We start from the raw sequence: 20,262 nt of genomic DNA on the forward strand, positions 1-20,262 counted from the left end.
AAAATATTTGACTCTTAACCGCGCCCAAACCACGCCCCTCGCTCCACCCCCAACCCCACCCACTACCCCCCCACCTCCCAAAATTGAAGGTCTCAAGGTTGGCAAGTATGGTCCCCCGCGACCTCAAAGGGAATAAGCGGTAGGAAATGTATGGATGGATGGATATTTGTAGAAAGCAAAAGAGCGCGAGAAAGAGCGCTGAGGAGAGAGCGTGACCAATAAAGTGCAACATTTCCATCAGGCATATAAGAGGGCACCGTGTTGACAATGTTGGGTCCTTTAATACCCGGAAGTAGAGGCTGTCGCGTGTATGCCGGCTTGTTGAATGTCTTCAAATACTTGCGTTTTACTCCACATTCCAGGGATTAATGTTTGAGTTTTGAGAGGTTTGGGAAAAAAAGAAGAGTCTGAAGATGAAAGTTGTCGCGTTAATAAGGTATGGCATTGCGGTGCTCTGTAGTAAAAACATACTTTAATGCGGTGTTTTTCAACCACTGTTCCGCGGCACACTAGTGTGACGTGATATACAGTCTGGTGTCCCGTGGGAGATTATGTAATTTCACCTAATTGGGTTAAAAATATTGTTTTGCAAACCAGTAATTACAACCCGAAAATAATGTGTCATTGTTTAGTGTCTGTGTTGTCCAAAGCTCGGCAGTGTAACCGTGTAATACTCTTCCACATCAGTAGGTGGCAGCAGGTAGCTAATTGTTTTGTAGATGTTGGGAACATGGTTTATGGTGATCACAATATGCGGGAGGCAGTGTGCAGGTAAAAAAAGTACCTAACGCTAAAACCAAAAATAAACAAAAGGCGAGGGCCGCTAAGACAAAGCATTGAAGCTTAAAAGCCTACTGAAACCCACTACTATCTACCACGCAGTCTGATAGTTTATACATCAATGATGAAATATTAACATTACAACACATGCCAATACGTCTTTTTTAGTTTATTAAATTTCAATTTTGAATTTCCCGGGAGTTTCGTCTCAAAAACGTCACATAATGATGACGTGTACGCAAGACGTCACAAAAGTCGTCTGCTTTAACGGCATAGTTACACAGTATTTTGGATATCTGTGTTTCTGAATCTTTTGCAATTTGTTCAATTAATAATGGAGAAGTAACAGTAGAAATATATAGTTGGGAATCTTTAGCCTTTAGCCACACAAACACACAGTGATTCCATGTTTAAAATTCCCGGAGCTGAAGCTTTCCTATGGATCAGAGCGCAGTCAAGCAAACATGGATCCCTACCGAATGTCAACCAGCAGGTTTCGGTGAGAAAATTGTGGTTAAAAAGTCAGTTCTTACCGGAGAAAAGCTGAGCTTGTGCCGTCCATAGCTGCCGTCGACTCCCCTGAGACACTGCGCGTCAAGACACCACCCGTGTAGACACCCTTCCGACTATCAGGTACTATTTAACTCACTAAAAGACTAGCAACACAATAGAAAGATAAGGGATTTCCTAGAATTATCCTAGTAAATATGTTTAAAAAACATCGGAATCCGTCCCAATGCAATCGCGTTTTGTTTTTTTAACACATTTTTTTCTTTCTTTTTTTTTTCTATTCTAGTCCGTCGCTTTCAATATTTTCAAACACAAATCTTTCATCCTCGCTCAAATTAATGGGGAAATTGTCGTTTTCTAGGTCCGTATAGCACTTTTTGTTGGAGGCTCCCATTAAAAACAATGTGAATATGTCAGAAGCCTCCACACTTGCGACGTCATCGTCTGCGACTTCCGGTAGAGGCAGGGCTTTTGTTTTAACACCGACAGTTGCAAACTTTATCGTGGATGTTCTCTACGAAATCCTTTCAGCAAAAATATGGCAATATCTCGAAATGATCAAGTATGACACATAGAATGGACCTGCTATCCCCGTTTAAATAAGAAAATCTAATTTCAGTAGGCCTTTAAGGTTGCAAAGTAAAAAAAAAAACAGAATGCTGGACGACAGCAAAGACTTACAGCGTGTGGAGCAGACGGCGTCCACAAAGTACTTCGTACATGACATGACAGTCAACAATGTCCCCACTATGAAGGATAGGGTCCGCACAACTTAAATAGTCTTGGTTGCGAAAACAAAGCAGGTGTGGGGAATAGCGTTCAAGGAAGACATGGAACTGCTACAGGAAAATACCAACACAACAGGAAAAACACAAAAATAGGAGCGCAAGACAAGGACTACACGAAATCACCAAAAAAACTCCAAATAAGTCACGGCGTGATGTGACAGGTGGTGACGGTACACCTACTTTGAGACAAAAGCTATAGTGAAGCATGCTTGGTTATGATTTAAAGTCATATCCAACAATTGCGAGAATGACTTTTTACTGTCAGTATCGGCTGCTGACTTTCATTTTTGTTATGTTTTCTGCTGGTGGTGTGCCTAGGGATTTTTTTCAATGAAAAAAATGTGCCTCGGCTTAGAAAAGGTTGAAAAACACCGCTTTAATGGACAGCCCAAAGCTGTCGATCCTTTGAAACTTAACATGCTCTATTTAATCCGATGTTATATAAACTGGTACTTTATAAAAGTATGTTAAGAAAATGTTCTGGCAGCTAAAAAGACAGTTTTTTATTAATGTTTACACACAAAAACAATGTGTACATATTGCAATGGTTCAATGCAGTATGCTTTTTTAAAGCACCACGTCTTTTATTTGTGTACTCTATCAGACCTGGGCAAATTAAGGCCTGGGGCCACATGCGGCCCGTTGAGCTTTTCAATCTGGCCCGCCGGACATTCCAAAATAATTTTTTGTAGATCTTTAAGATGGAAAGTGTAGCTGCCATTATGATGTGCAGTGATGTTTTCTAATGGCCGTAAGTCTTCAACCATACAAAGTATTTCAATGGTTGGAATCTGCCCTTATGGATGATGTACCAGTTACTATGGTAATCTAATTAGTTACTATGGTCTTGTAATTAGTTACTATGGTAATTTAATTAGTTACTTTGGTCATCTAGTTAGTTACTATGGTTATCTACGTCAGTGGTTCTCAACCTTTTTTCAGTGATGTACCCCCTGTGAACATTTTTTTAATTCAAGTACCCCCTAATCAGAGCAAAGCATTTTTGGTTAAAAAAAAGAGATAAAGAAGTAAAATACAGCACTATGCCATAATTTTCTGATTTATTAAAATTCTATAACAGGGCAAAATATTGCTCATTTGTAGTGGTCTTTCTTGAACTATTTGGAAAAAAGATATACAAATAACTAAAAACTTGTTGAAGAATAAACGAGTGATTCAATTATAAACAAAGATGTCTACACATAGAAGTAATCATCAACTTAAAGTGCTGTCTTTGAGGATTGTAGTAGAGATCCATCTGGATTCATGAACTTAATTCTAAACATTTCTTCACAAAAAAAGAAAGCTTTAACATCAATATTTATGGCACATGTCCACAAAAATTCTATCTGTCAACACTGAATATTGCATTGTTATATTTCTTTTCACAGTTTATGAACTTACATTTATATTTTGTTGAATTATTATTCAATAAATACATTTATAAAAGATTTTTAAATTGTTTCTATTTTTAGAATATTAAAAAAAATGTCACGTACCCCGTGGCATACCTTCAAGTACCCCCTGGGGTACGCGTACCCCCATTTGAGAACCACTGATCTACGTCACAGCAGCTCAGATAAGGCACCAAGCAGTTTGGGCGGGAAGCGTTCCCACAGACATGGAAGGAGATTTTCACCACAAAGTTCTAAAGCTTACTGATGTATAAAATTTAATAGAATAGAATAGAAAGTACTTTATTCATCCCTGGGGGGAATTCAGCAAATATCAGATATATCAGACTGAAGGTGGGTTTATTTTGTACCCTTCGCGTTCATATTTCACTGTTTGTTGCATTTTTGTTGCGTTTCACTTGAGTGTAAAATATGTCGATCGAAAGCGGGCGTGACATTCATATTTTGTCAATATTCAGTGTTTTATCGTTCATAGAAAAATGTAAAATTCCATTGCGTTTTTTTAAGGCGGTCTGTCATGATGTTTTTAGCATTCTATCAGACATTATTGTAAGGTTTTGTATTAGTGTTCCTAAAAATAGATATACCGGCCCAAAGACACATTTTTTTCTCTAAATGTGGCCCCTGAGTCTAAACAATTGCCCAGGCCTTTACTATATGGAAGGGACCAGCAGTAGAAAATGGATGGATGATGTGTTATGTCATGCTGTTGTCTTCCAGTGGAGGTAAGGACAGCTGCTACAACATGATGCAGTGTGTTGCTGCTGGTCATCACATTACAGCTCTGGCCAACCTGCGTCCTGCTGACACAGGTAAGGCCATGGATTATGGGTTATACTAGCATAGCGCTTTTCTACCTTCAAAGTACTCTAAGCGCTTTGACACTATTTCCACGTTCACACATTCACACACACATTCACACACTGATGGCGGGAGCTGCCATGCAAGGCGCTAACCACGGCCCATCAGGAGCAAGGGTGAAGTGTCTGGCTCGAAGACACAACGGACGTGACCAAGTTGGTAGAAGGTGGGGATTGAACCAGGAACCCTCAGGTTTCCGGCACGGTCACTCGACCAAATGCGCCACGCTGTCCACAGGCTAAATCCTGTAGTACTGGAAACTCCTGAGCAAGAAAAGTCGCTATTGGCGCCGTTAGAGCTGTGGATGGCTATTATTTTAGCAATCTGTCGATTAAAATAATTAATTAATCCGGGGGGTCGGCAACCGGTGGCTCTAGGACTGCACGTGGCTTTTTAGCGCCGTCCTAGTGGCTACCTGGACCTCTTTTGATTGATTGATTGAAACTTTTATTAGTAGATTGCACAGTACAGTGCATAATCCGTACAATTCACCACTAAATGGTAACACCAGAATAAGTTTTTCAACTTGTTTAAGTCGGGGTCCACGTTAATCAATTCATGGTACAAATATATACTATCAGCATAATACAGTCATCACACAAGTTAATCATCAGAGTATATACATTGAATTATTCACATTATTTTCAATCTGGGGGGTTGGGGGGAGGGTTAGGTTTGGTTGATATCAGTACTTCAGTCATCAACAATTATATCATCTGAGAAATGGACATTAAAACAGTGTAGGTCTGACTTAGTAGGATATGTACAGTGAGCAGTGAACATAGTGAGCTCAGATAGCATAAGAACAAGTATATACATTTGATTTTTTACATTTTATTATTTACAATCCGGGGAGGTGGGATGTGGTGGGGGGAGGGTGTTAGTCAAGGGTTGTATTTGCCTGGAGGTGTTGTTTTAGTGCGGTTTTTAGGAGGATAGTGAAGCACTTTCTTTTACACCTGTTGAGAGTGCATTCCACATTGATGTGGCGTAGAAAGAATGAGTCAAGACCTTTGTTAGATCGGAATCTAGGTTTAATGTGGTTTGTGGAGCTACCTCTGATGTTGTGGTTATGGCGGTCATTTACGTTATGGAAGTAGTTTGACATGTACTTCGGTATCAGGGAGGTGTAGCAAATTTTATACACTAGGCTCAGTGCAAGTTGTTTTAATCTTTCCTCCTTTCAAAAGATGTGTGAAAATGGAAAAACAACAAACATGACACAACCCTTCCTAATTGTTAGAAATCCCACTGTTTATGTTATACATGCTTCACTGATGAGAGTATTTGGCAAGCACCGTTTTGTCCGACTAATTTCAGCCATCCTTGAACTCACCGTAGTTTGTTTATATGTACAACTTTCTCCGATGCTGCCACAGAAAGATGTGTTTTTATGCCACTCCTTCTTTGTCTCATTTTGTCCACCAAACGTTGATTTTATTGATTTGCTCCAAAAACATGCACCTGGGGATAGGTTGATTGGCAACACTAAATTGGCCCTAGTGTGTGAATGTGAGTGTGAATGTTGTCTGTCTAATGACAAAATGAAATGAAAAGTAGTTTAATCCTACAATTTTGCAATAATGTGTTTACAGTCTTAAATTAAGTGGTTATTTTCAAGAATTTACATTTCAATTATCTATTTATCACAAATAAGCGTGTTTTTTAATTAAATTTCTATTTGAAATTGTAGTTCAAAGAGAAAGAATGAAGACACCAACATGCCAAAACCAAATAAAAACGGAAAAAAGAAAGGTTTAGAGAATTTAGAGAAAGAGTGAAGGCTCACCCAGTTAACACAAATAATATTTTAAGAAAAAAGAAAAAAAGAAAGGAAGAAGAAAAGTTTAAAGTTATCAACATTTTATCGGCCAAGAAGAGCAAACGAGGAGCCTATATATCCCAGTTCTATGTTTTTGGAGGTGAGAGGTGGGAGGAAGTAGGAGTACCTGGAGAGAACCCACGCAGTCATGGGGGGAACATGCAAACTCCACACAGAAAGACCCTGAGCTTGGGAATGGAAACTAGTACCTTTTCTCTGTGAGGCACAAACCATGCTGCCACTGATAGCGGAATCCATGTGGGTACTTATTTTCAACTGATAATTAACAGTTTTCTCCAAAAATAAATGATTTTATTGACCACAAAACATAAGCGTTTGCATAATTTCCAACATAAAGCATGTTGTAAGTTAATATTAAGCAATAATGTTGAGGGAATATAATACAACCTTGCAAACAAAATACTGGTCACTACTGAGAGGTGCAGTCACTATACCAAAATACACAGTGTTTACAAAGAAAATAAAGTATATTATCAACTAAAATATGATACCGATTGGTTAAATTTATGTTCAATTTCATAAATCATTAAATTTGAAATCAATCTAATCAGTGTTATGCTTTTTTTTTTTAAATAATCCATGACAATTTGGAATAATTTCATATATTGAAGTAGGAAAGTTTGTTAAAACATTTCTTTTTATGGATTTTATTTTAAAAAACCTCAATACTTATTCAAAGATATGTATTTAACAAGGTAAATAAGCATGATATTAACAGAGTAACATAAAATTTGTATTCATATTTAAAGGCTATGATTCGCTAGTGACAAATTTGAAGAGAGAACAAACGTTCCCAAATATTCGGAAAATACAAGTTGACTATTCTTTTTATAGAAATGTGTACTTCAGATATTGTACAATATATATCGACACAACATTTTGAGCATACAACTTACACAATTTTCAAGAATTTCCATTTTTTATTTGTATTTTTGGCTCTTTTAACATTTTGGGTTGCTGACCCCTGGTTCTAAACACTCCATAGTTTAACCGTGACACAAAGAGCCACTCCCCAGAAAACACTGTGTGGAAGTTGCCTTGCCGTAGGTTCCCCTGATCACGACAGATCCTCTTGTAGGCCCGGTAGTCAGGTTTGACAATTGGTTTTATTTTTCTCACACAGCAACAGCACCCTGCTCTGCGACTTTCCAGTCCCTCTAGTACGTCTGTCCAGTGTGTGTGTGTCCATGCGTTTGCTCACTATCAACTCCAACTCCCAACAACGTGTCTCTGCCCGGCTGTCGCTAATAACGGCGACAGGTGATTAGCTAACAAGTCCCAGCTGGGCAATCCAATCACCTGTCAACTGTGCAGGCCACGCCCCTCTCAACACACTGTATTTAACATACAGTATATAGAGTTTTTTGCTCAATCAGGTCTTTGACTCTTTCACCTTTGGTACAACCTTCTTTAAACTTTTCAATGAAGTTAGCATCGTAACTCTGAAAAGGATAATTTTCTTTATTTAACACTTGCTGCTGCACCTGTCCTGTGGATAACTCTCTCACACTTTGTAAACCACTGCCCTAATACATCATAAAACGGCAATTATTTCCATTGTTTCCATCACTTCTTGTATCAGTAAACGTTTCCAATTGTTTTCTTCCGCATCACAGATGAGTTGGACAGCTACATGTACCAAACTGTAGGTCACCAGGCCATAGAGCTGTACGCCGAGGCCATGGACGTACCTCTATACCGACGCACCATCCAGGGCTTCAGCTTGGACACCGGCAGAGACTACCGTGAGACAGCAGGGGACGAGGTGGAAGACCTTTATCAGCTGCTGAGCCTTGTCAAGGTGTGTCATATTTCTGTCATTTTAGCCAGCCTATTCCTTGACATGAAACAAAAAAAAAAGTTTCCAAACTATTGCAACTCTTCAAGAGTTGTGTGTGTGTGTGTGTGCTGACATGTGCACAAATGCTCTTCAGGAGCCATCTCTCAAAGCGCCACTAAACTTACTCCTGCTGGCTAAGGTTCATGACGCATGTCACAGCTTCTGAGATGTTTTACAAGTCCCCCTCCCTGGATTCTGAGTCACTTAGTAGCCCATTAGCACCGTCTCATAGGGGCCTTACTTGTCTGGTTCCATCTGGCCCACTGAACGGTCGTTGTAAACCGCACGGCGAGATTACAGAATCATGTCGCCGCTCTTAAGCTGTCGTACTTGGTAAATCACACTCAAAGTTTTTATTTTTATTTTTTTGATCCTGTTCTAGCAGATAGTTAAAGTTTTATATGTGACGATGAAACGAGACCTGGTTCGGAGCTTGGCAAGGGGCGAAAAAAGCCCATTTATTTTCACATTTTTACCTGAGAAATGCTGGAAATCTTATGCTGTGGGGTGCTGTGATGCTTTTTTTATCTACACAGAAGAAATCTGATGTCCGTCCCATTATTAACTGTAGATTATCACATTTGTTTGTAGTGAGTGCTACTGACGGTTTAATAATATCAGCACAGTATTAAAATGTGTTTCTTAATCTTTTTTATTGCACATATTTAAGCAAAATGAAGTCAATAGTTCACAAAAACTAAACAAAATTTATCACCTACTGGTGTAGTCCCGATACCAATATTTTGATAACCGTACCAAAATGTATTTCGACACTTTTTAGTACTTTTTGATACTTTTCTAAATAAAGGGGACCACAAAAATGGAATTATTGGCTTTATGTCAACACAAAATCTTACTGTAAATTAAACATATATTTACTATTGCAATTTTGTCATTAAATAAAATAGTGAACATACAAGACAACTTGTCTTTTATTAGAAAGTAAGGAAACACAGGCTCCTAATTTAGCTGCTGACATAGGCAGTAACATGTTGTGTCATTTTCCATTCTATTATTTAGTCAACATTATTAAGGACAAGTGGTAGAAAAGTAATTCTTAATTTACTTGTTCATTTACTGTTAATATCGGCTTACTTTCTCTTTTAACATGTTCTATCTACATTTCTGTTAAAATGTCCTCACTTATTCTTCTGTTGTTTGGATGCTTAACATTAGTTGTGGATTATGCCACAAATTTGGGTATCAATGCAATACCAAGTAGTTACAGGATCATACATTGGTCATATTCAAAGTTCTAATGTGTCCAAGGACGTATTTACCTGAGTTTATAAACATAATATAAATAAAAAAAAAATTAAAAAACGAACAAAATGAGCCTATCAACACCGAGAAGCTTGCACGCCTACCTGAAACACAACAACTCCATAGTTCACGCTCACTTCGCACTCACTTCATGTTTGGTGAACAAGACAGGTCAGTGTTAACAAAACAGTACACAATGTTGTGCGCTCACAGAAAAGTGTGGTTAGATACATCGCTAAAGACATGCTGCCATTTAATTCAGTTATAAAACTAGCATTTTTTTAAATTGTTGTCATGTCTGTGTTTTTCACTCGGAATTTGACTAACTTAGTTTTATTTTGCATATGTAATCTGTTTAAACCGTAATGTTTATTTTCTTTATTTGCACTTTGGTTTAAGAAGGTTGACTGATTGTCAGTTAAGTAAGATTTAAATGTTTTCATTCTATTACAATGTTAAAATACACAAGAAATACATGTTAATTGCATTTGAAAGGATGTATGTGCATTATTTTATGTATCATCTTTAAATCAATAGCTAATTTGGTCTCATAAAAGTAATGGTTATAATATCGTTTATCGGCAATAATTCGCAGCTGAGATAGGCTCCATCGACCGTGAAAGGGATAAGCGGTAGAAAATGGATGGATGGATTATATATTCAAGCAAAATGTATTATTGGCCCAAACAGTTCATTTGGAGGAAGGAAAGGAGAGCGAGATTATTTAACAAATATCTCTGAAATGCCTCAATAGTGTGACTTCAAACTGTTGGCACTTACACAGATCCCAAATATATAAAAGCAGGTAACAATAGGTTATAAAAGTTTGTTTTGTATCATAGGTCCCCTTGAAAGCTAGTTTACAATAGCAGTTACCTTATTTTTTAGCAGGCCTGCTCCTCGTTTGCGCTCGCTGTATAACATGTTAAGTCTAGTCTTCCAGTTATAATCCATCCATCCGTCCATACATCCAGTTCTACCGCTTGTCCCTTTTGGAGTCGTGGGGGGTGCTGGAGCCTATCTCAGCTGCATGCGGGCGCTGATAATAGTACTAAAATTACTAAGAAATGCACTTAACTTCATCCCAGTTGATGGTGTTGGAACATCACTTCCTAATTTCCATATACTCCATCCATTGCTTCTATGTATTTCCTTTTCATGAAATGACTTCTCCTTGGCTGCTAGTTACGTATTGTGTGTCACACTTCATGTTGTGTTCCCATAGTCGATGCGTCGCCTAATTTACTCCGCTGTCACTCTTTCCGGTGTGGCGGTCGCAGCTTTTGTGGCTTAAAGGTGTGTTGCAGCTTTAAAATATTGTGTTGTGTTGTTTGTATTTGTTATGGCTTTTGCAATACTGCTGTGGCTAAAGCTGTTTTGTGTTAATTAATGATATTGTTTTGTGGTGTTTGTGTTGGTTGTGACCTTTCTCGCCGTCCACCATATTGTTTGATGACGTTACAGAGGGGAAAATAGACTTACCGATTAAATGTCCATCCATCCATCCATCATCTTCCGCTTATCCGAGGTCGGGTCGCGGGGGCAGCAGCCTAAGCAGGGAAGCCCAGACTTCCCTATCTCCAGCCACTTTGTCTAGCTCTTCCCGGGGGATCCCGAGGCGTTCCCAGGCCAGCCAGGAGACATAGTCTTCCCAACGTGTCCTGGGTCTTCCCCGTGGCCTCCTACCAGCTGGACGTGCCCTAAACACATCCCTAGGGAGGCGTTCGGGTGGCATCCTGACCAGATGCCCGAACCACCTCATCTGGCTCCTCTCGATGTGGAGGAGCAGCGGCTTTACTTTGAGTTCCTCCCGGATGACAGAGCTTCTCACCCTATCTCTAAGGGAGAGCCCCGCCACACGGCGGAGGAAACTCATTTCGGCCGCTTGTACCCGTGATCTTATCCTTTCGGTCATGACCCAAAGCTCATGACTATAGGTGAGGATGGGAACGTAGATCGACCGGTAAATTGAGAGCTTTTCCTTCCGGCTCAGCTCCTTCTTCACCACAACGGATCGATACAACGTCCGCATTACTGAAGATGCCGCACCGATCCGCCTGTCGATCTCACGATCCACTCTTCCCCCACTCGTGAACAAGACTCCTAGGTACTTGAACTCCTCCACTTGGGGCAGGGTCTCCTCCCCAACCCGGAGATGGCACTCCACCCTTTTCCGGGAGAGAACCATGGACTCGAACTTGGAGGTGCTGATTCTCATTCCGGTCGCTTCACACTCGGCTGCGAACCGATCCAGTGAGAGCTGAAGATCCCGGTCAGATGAAGCCATCAGGACCACATCATCTGCAAAAAGCAGAGACCTAATCCCTTGGCCACCAAACCGGATCCCCTCAACGCCTTGACTGCGCCTAGAAATTCTGTCCATAAAAGTTATGAACAGAATTATAAACGATTAAATGTCCTTATTTTTAAAAGTGTAAAACTTTTATATCCAATATTTTTCTTTTTAATTGTATCGATTAGTTCCCTCTTAGGATAGGATACGTCTTTATTGTCATTGCACAAGTACAACGAAACTTTGTTTTCAGCACAAACCAGTTCAAGATTAGACAAACAAACTGTACAGGGTTACAGAACAGGAACGCTGATGGGTCGCCACAAGGCGCCCCGTAAAAGATGGAGAAAAGGTAAACGCTGGGGGAGGATGAGTAAAAAATACAATCTAGACTGGGCTCCTGAGGGGGGTCAGTCTGGAGTGGAAAAAAACCTCCATAGCAAAGCACATATACATATTACAGCGTACATCTCGAGATATCTAACAACAGAAGGGAAGGGGGGGCCATGGTGGCAGGCCGCAGCTCTCAGGCGCTGCCCATCCTTCCGTCACCCCTATGGGATTTGCGTCGATGGCGTTGGATTGGGGATGGGGTATGTATGTGTGTGTGGCGTATATTTTTTTGTGGATGTGTGTGTGTAAGTCTGCAGTGTGTCTTTATTCCGCGGCCTTGATGTTGCGCAGCCGATAAGTCCAAAGTCAAAAACAACGGGTGTGTGTCCATGAGAGACAAGAAGGGAGTTTGTTGTGTCTTCCCCGCACTGTCCTTGGGGAGATTCTCGAAGCCAGGGAAACAATCCAAATTAGAATGTTTTGTACACGAGTGAATATACATTTTTCTTTTCACTCTAAATTGTCTATGACTGGTCCTCAAAAAAAACAATCTTGGATCGATACCTATCTTTTGGAAGACAAACTTGTCGAGCATAGATCGAAATACTTAAAGTTTAGACGCATAAATAAATCTATCGATGTATCGCTCAATCGTTACACCCCAATTCGACACTAATTGGTGTCCGAATCGATTGGCATTTCTCAAGTTTACACCATGTGTTTAAAATCAGTTTGCATGGAAATGCAAATACAAACTATTATTAACAAGCTACAAACAGGTGGTGGCGCTATTCTTCCTAACTACGTATGATCACATTCTAGCAATTCACAGGCCTAAAGTCATTTTAGGAACATTTCCATTGATAATGCAGCTGAGATAGGCTCCAGCACCCCCCCAGAACCCCAAAAGGGACAAGCGGTAGAAATTGGATGGATGGATAGTGAGGAATAAATAGATATATTTTTATTCTTGCTTGGTTTCTTCCACTTTGCTTCGAAGTACAAACGCGGTGTCGAGAACCGCTCCAGGGCCCTCCTCCCCGGCCTGCGTGTCCGCACACACTGCCTGGGTAGCGAGGGGCCGGCCATCTTGCCTTAGGGCAGTTTGCGCCCTCTGTCTGACTTTCTTTGTCATCTTCTGTTTAAATCGGTGGCTTTACACATTACGCCTGCGTACTTTCGTTTCTTGCGTGCGCTCCCCTCTACATGTATTCGCACATTCTTTATTTCTCGCTTTGATAAGTTTTCACAATCTTTAACGCTTAACAAAATACGCTCCCTGTTGCGTTGGAATTAGAACAAATGTTTTTCATGGTCAAACTCTGACTTTAAAAACCCTTTATTATTTCACAAGCATCTTCAACTGACATTAAAGTGTAAAAATAAGCCCTTTTATTTATATGGCAAAACAATTTGTGTAACTTTCATGATGCAGATTTACTGGGTTGGTGATTCATGTCATACAAGTGTAAAAAAAGTTAACTACACTAAAATGTAAAAACAACCACAAAAATCGGACGCCTGTTTTTCCAGACAACTATTTTCCAATTCCAACTTATTCAACCAGAGAGGCATGCGGCTGTAGAGGTTCCAGTGTAAATCAAATTTTTTTTTTTTACCAATGACACTTGATTTTTTAGTTCCTTTTTGGCAAGTTAAAGGCCATATCGTGTCCATTTATATAAAATGTTCTTTAAAAGACTGTGCTACTACTATAACCCAATTTTGGGGAAATGAAAAGGTAGCACAACCTATATATTTTTCCCGAAAAAACTGGGCTATTCAACTACGTCTGAAGAGGGCCGCAGTTTCAACGGCCGAAGGGCTCAAGGGCCGGACATCGAAATGTGGATTTTTTTTGTCAGAAAGTGCCGCCGCTGGTTACATTCCTTTGAGACTGTCTTTACGTAACTACAGAGTAATCACATCGGCTTACACACTGCACTCTCAATAAATTCATTATTCTGCCCTCGCTACTTGTTTCCAGCGTGTGCAGCTAGTTAACGGCATGTAGAAACAGAAGTTCCAGAAGTTTTGTTGAGGATTGATCTTCCCTCTTTTGAATAATTTTCCTTCCTTGGTTTGATTTATTTACACTTCTTCCTTAATTTAATTTGGGTAAGACTAAAACTATAAACATAAAATTAACATTACAAAAGTCTTACTTCAATAGTGTATTTTACATAAATGATGTCCTTTGTGTATTTTACAGAAATGAAATAGAAGCTTTCATGTTAATACATTTATTCAACAAAGTACAGATGTTTACACATATAGAAATTAAACCACATCCACAAATAGACACAATGTATATTGTTCAGGAAAATACTTGAAGGAAGTGATGAGGTTGGGTTGGTTCAGCTAAAAAATGGTTTGATATTAATAAGTTATCATTAAATGATAAGAAAACTACATTTACTGTGTTTAGTGGTGCAAGGACAAATTGTGAAGCAAAATTAAATCTAAGGGAAATTGATAGAGTACATGAAACTAAATTCTTGGGAATAATAGTTGATCATAAATTATGTTGGAAACCTCATATTGAATATATAAAGGGAAAAATATCCAAATCCATTGCTATTTTTTCTAAAGTAAAACACATGCTGAGTAAGAAATATCTGCATATGTTATATTATTCTTTTATTTTTCAATATTTAACATATTGTGTTGAAGTTTGGGGAAATGTTTATAAAACAAACACAGACCCAATAAATAAACATAAAAAAAGGGTCATTAGAATAAAACACAAAGCGTGCTACTATGCACATACCAATCCATTATTTATAAGTTCTAATTTGTAAAATTTTCAGATATTGTGTTTTTAAAAACAATGGAAATTATGTTTTGAGTAAAGAACAACAGCCTTCCAGCTTGCATTTTTAGGTTATTTCAATTAAGAGGAGAAAACTATAATTTACGGGAAATATTGATTTTTGAAATAGGTAAAGTAAGAACGACTATAAAATACAAAAGTATTTCAGTTTTAGGAGTTAAATGGTGGAACAAGCTCAGTGATGAGCTAAAGCCATGTAGTTCTTTGTTAAGGTTTAAGAAAACCTTGAAAGGTGGAATAATAGAAAATTATAAAATATAGTAACAATTACTTTCATCCCATTGATTTTTTTTAACGTTGATATTCCAGGCAATCTAATTTTCAGTGAATGTATAGGATAGGCAAATATATGACTTGGCTTCAACCTATTTCTTTTTCGGTCAATCTTTTCTTTTCTTTTTGTGTGTAAATGTGTATGATTGCAGTGTTCTATCCATCCATTTTCGGGCGGAAGGCAGGGTACACCCTGGACAAGTCGCCACCTCATCGCAGGGCCAACCCATATAGACAGACAACATTCACACTCACATTCACACACTAGGGCCCATTTAGTGTTGCCAATCAACCTATCCCCAGGTGCATGTCTTTGGAGGTGGGAGGAAGCCGTAGGGAACCCACGCAGTCACGGGGAGAACATGCAAACTCCACACAGAAAGGTCCCGAGCCCGGGATTGAAACCAAGACTGCTCAGGACATTCATATTGTGGTTATTTATGCATCATATAACGTACACTTATTAAGCCTGTTGTTCACTATTCTTTATTTATTTTAAATAAAGAATAGTGCGGTTTAGCTCGGTTGGTAGATTGCCGTGCCAGCAACTTGAGGGTTGCAGGTTCGATTCCCGCTTCGGCCATCCTAGTCACTGCCGTTGTGTCCTTGGGCAAGACACTTTACCCACCTGCTCCCAGTGCCACCCACACTGGTTTGAATGTAACTTAGATATTGGGTTTCACTATGTAAAGCGCTTTGAGTCACTTGAGAAAAAGCGCTATATAAATATAATTAACTTCACTTCACTTCACTAAATTGCCTTTCAAATTGTCTATTGTTGGGTTTTATAAATACATTTCCCCCAAAAATGTGACTTATACTCCAGTGCGACTTATATATGCTTTTTGCCTTCTCTATTATGCATTTTCGGCAGGTGCGAATTATACTCCGGAGCGACTTATACTCCGAGAAATGCGGTAAATGTCAGCAGCAAGAATCAAAATGTCACCCTGAGAATCGGAATCGAATTGGATTGTGAGTTGTAGGGTTCCCATCCCTACTAAATATTATGACAAAGTTGCCAAGTTGGCAACAATGATCCTTTGCCTGATCCCATCTACCGTGCGCATTTGTAATGGAGAGCTGCATTCACAGTCCTATTACAATGTGTTCATTAGCGAGGGCGATCCACATTTTGGTGTGTCTATAAATAAGCATATGTGTCAACTCACATTTATTCATGGCGGGCCACAAATACAGTCGTGGTCAAAAGTTTCCATACACTTGTAAAGAACATAATGTCATGGCTGTGGTGAGTTTGCATTCATTTCTACAACTGTTATTTTTTTGTGATAGAGTGATTGGAGCACATACTTGTTGCTCCAAAAAACATTCATGAAGTTTGGTTCTTTTATGAATTTATTATGGGTCTACTGAAAATGTGACCAAATCTGCTAGGTCAAAAGTATACATACAGCAATGGTAATATTTGGTTACATATCCTTTGGCCAGTTTCACTGTAATAAGGCACTATCCACAAGCTTCTGGCAAGCTTGTGGTTAAATTTTTGACCACTCCTCTTGACAAAATTGGTGCAGTTCAGCTAAATTTGTTGGAAAACTGTTTTAATCATTTGAGCGAAAAATAATTAAATTTGATGGTCTGAACTGAGTTTCCAATGTTGGTTTTCTGACATGGACTTGTTTCTTCAGCATTGTCAACATGTTTAAGTCAGGAATTTGGGAAGGCCATTCTAAAACCTTAATTCTAGCCTTATTTAGCCATTCCTTCACCACTTTTGAGATGTGTTTGGGGTCATTGTCCTGTTGGAACACCCAACTGCGCCCAAGCCCCGACCTCCAGGCTGATGATTTTAGGTTGTCCTCTTTTTCATTGTCCCATTTACTGTCTGTAAAGCACCAGTTTCATTGGCGGAAAAATAGGCCCAGAGCATGATACTACCACCACCATGCTTGACGGTAGGGATGGTGTTCCTGGGATTAGAGGCCTCACCTTTTCTTCTCCAAACATATTGCTGGGTATTGTGGCCAAACAGCTCAGATGAAACTAAAATTGTCAAAAGTGGTAAAGGAATGGCAAAATCAGGCTAGAATTAAGGTTTCATCCCAAAGTCCTGACTGAAACATGTGGACAATGCTGAAGAAACAAGTCCAAGTAAAAAAACAACAACAAATTTAGCTGAACTGCACCAATTTTTTCAGGAGGAGAGGTCAAAAACTCAACCAGAAGCTTGCCAGAAGCTTGTGGTTGGCCACCAAAAGCGCCTTATTGCAGTGAAACTTGCCAAAAGACATGTAACCAATGTAAAGCAAATAGAACTAGATGTTTCAATCCCTTTGGTAAGTAGGAACAGTCTTGACGGTAGCAGTCGGTGTGGAGTGGTGAAAAGGAGGGTATGTATGTCATTGGGGTCTTCAGGTGGGCACCCTGCTTCATCGACGTTTCGTTGATTTGAAGCCCACGACGTCTCCAGAGGGCTCAACGGTGTGCCTAGCGTCCCAGGTACACCCCCCTCCATGCCATACCCTCCACATCCTGTTGGACTATGCATGGCAGGGTCGTCCTTTTCCCTGAGTCAGGCCTAAGCCTGACCGCATACCATTATTAATATTAACATTGCTGTATGTATACTTTAAACCCAACAGATTTGGGCACATTTTCAGTAGGCCCATAATAAATTCATAAAAGAACCAAACCTCATGAATATTTTTTGTGACCAACAAGTATGTGCTCCAATCACTCTATCACAAAAAAATAAGAGTTGTAGAAATGATTGGTAACTCAAGACAGCCATGACATTATGTTCTCTACAGGTGTATGTAAACTTTTGACAACGACTGTATATTTAGGAAGCATTGCCCTTCTACCATTTCCCACCGTACTGCTTACTACTGGTGCAGTGTGATACTTTGACTTTTGGGGATATTGTGAAAAGACCTGTAACTTTTTGGCCCTGGGAAAGTCCAACAATTATCCCTTAAGGGTAGCATAGATTGCGTCTTGAGGGACGCAAATGAACTTTTACTGTACCCCACTTTCTGACCGTGTTGTCCACATGTTTCTGGTATGCGATGCAAAAATATTCCCCCCTCTACCTCCATCGTAACCAGGCCTCTTAATTGCAAAGGGCTGCTAATTTCCCCCATCGCCTAGGCTTTTTCTACTCTGACCTTCCCAGTCACACAGGCCATAGATCACAGCAGTTGCACTCCCGCAGGGGGCCCCTCGTGGGCTTGCAGACCTCCAGTCGTCCCCTCGTTTAGCCCTCCCGCCCGTCATCAGCAGACCTGCTACCATAAACAACAGGCTTCCTCCCTCCCGCTCGCCCGGTGACGTCAACCAGAAAAGACGCACGTTTCTTATTTCTGATGTCAAGTGTTGGGTAAATCGTCGAGTTTGTCAGTCAAAAACCTTAAGGTTCAAGACGTTTTCTGTTGTTATTATCACATTTGATTGAAATAGCAAGTTTGTTATCTCGGGTGTCAACCTGCGGTCGATTTTTTAGGGCATGCTGGGTATATCGGCAAGTTTGCAGACTTGTGCGATTTTGTTGTGCACACGGTGAGTGATGGAAAGTTCATCTCATTAGTTTCCAGCCACGAATATTTTCTGTTATGTTTAACACATTTGAGAAGATGATGGAAAGAGCACAAAAAAACTCACCCTTTTAATAACAAGCTGTTGACTGGAAAATAAGTTTGATCTGAAAAAACTCGTGACAAGTGATATTTTGAATGATTCCTTCCAGTAGTTTGAGAATTAATTAAAAGTTACAAGATTATGTTTTGGCAAATGACGCCACAGCAGAGATGAAAGATTTCTCTCCCTGGGAGTTTTGATGATTTTCACAGTTAGTGTTCTTCCCTCCTCCTCCTGCTATGCCTTCATGAGCCAACAGTGCCATCTATAGGCCGTCCCTGGTAGCTGCCCACTATAATCCACTATAATCTTGGGAGCCATTCAAAAGAGTCAAAGGAAGAGATCATATTCTTCTGAAGCTTTTGTTGACAGAGAGAAGGGGAAGGGGGGAAAAAACTCCCAATAATAATAGGGAAGAAAAAAAATGAGCCATCCATCTGCTGGCAGCAGCGCTAATGACAGCGAGACAATGGCGCCCTATCCTCGGCCTCTTTGCTCTCACCGCTGGCCGTGCGTGGCAGCGTGCCTTTGAACTGCGTAACCTGATAGACGTGCACGGGACAGCCGGCGAACCCCTGTCCTATCCTGAAAGGTGCTCATCTTTGAAGGAGAAGACCTCTCTATTTCTGGCTTCGGGCTGGACTGGGGCCTTTTCGCTGAAGTAGACGGCATATGTGTGTCCTTTAAAGATGAACTACATTGACCTAAATGTTATTGTTTTTAGGGTGCAATTTTTCTGTGTACTGAAAAAAAAAAAATATGCGTATGTGTTTTAGAAAATCGGTATAAAGGAATTATGAAAAAACAAACAAACATGCACATTTCAAGAAAAAAGCAAGTTGTAAACAATGAAAAACATTGTAATGTAATAATAATGTTATTATTTTTTCATATTTTTTTAGGAAAATATTTTTTCATCTAATAAGAATACATTCTAATTATGATAAAGACATGCACCTGGGGATAGGTTGATTGGCTTGTGTGTGAATGTTAAGTTGAAGTTAAAGTACCAATGATTGTCACACACTAACTAAGTGTGGCGAAATTATTCTCTGCATTTGACCCATCACCTTTGATCACCCCCTGGGAGGTGAGGGGAGCAGTGAGCAGCAGCGATGCTGCTGCCAAGGAATAATTTTTCGTGATTTAACCCACAATTCCAACCCTTGATGCTGAGTGCCAAGCAGGGATGTAATGGGTCCCATTTTTATAGTCTTTGTTATGACTCGGCCGGGATTTGAACTCACGATCTACCGATCACAGGGTGGACACTCTAACCACTAGGCTACTGAGTAGGTTGTCTGTCTATCTGTGTTGGCCCTGTGATGAGGTGGCGACTTGTCCAGGGTGTACCCCGCCTCCTCCTGATTGTAGCTGAGATAGGCTCAAGCGCCCCCCGCGACACCGAAGGGAATAAGCTGTAGAAAATGGATGGATGGTAAATGGGTTATACTTGTATAGCGCTTTTCTACCTTTTTAAGGAACTCAAAGCGCTTTGACACTATTTCCACATTCACCCATTCACACACACATTCACACACTGATGGCAGGAGTTGCAATGCAAGGCGCTCACCAGGACTCATCAGGAGCAAGGGTGAAGTGTCTTGCTCAAGGACACAACGGATGTGAC

At 40.0% G+C, this 20,262-nt stretch overlaps 1 protein-coding gene across 2 annotated transcripts in view; it reads left to right on the top strand.

Annotated features, from left to right (window-relative positions):
* The first annotated feature begins 291 nt into the window (after nt 1–291).
* Nucleotides 292–20,262, top strand: part of dph6 (diphthamine biosynthesis 6) — a 200,469-nt gene continuing 180,498 nt past the window's right edge. The window contains exons 1-4 of one of the 2 annotated variants that reach the window (XM_061896057.1): nt 750–1,279; nt 1,345–1,413; nt 4,214–4,305; nt 7,814–7,998. In XM_061896057.1, coding sequence (XP_061752041.1) covers nt 4,239–4,305; nt 7,814–7,998 — 252 coding nt within the window. In that variant the 5' untranslated portion in view covers nt 750–1,279; nt 1,345–1,413; nt 4,214–4,238. Of the gene's footprint in view, nt 437–749; nt 1,280–1,344; nt 1,414–4,213; nt 4,306–7,813; nt 7,999–20,262 lie in introns of those variants that run through there. The other variant, XM_061896056.1, reaches the window with a different exon arrangement.

This window comes from Nerophis ophidion, linkage group LG03 (assembly GCF_033978795.1).
Source record: "Nerophis ophidion isolate RoL-2023_Sa linkage group LG03, RoL_Noph_v1.0, whole genome shotgun sequence".
In the NCBI taxonomy this organism is placed as follows: Eukaryota; Metazoa; Chordata; class Actinopteri; order Syngnathiformes; family Syngnathidae; genus Nerophis; species Nerophis ophidion.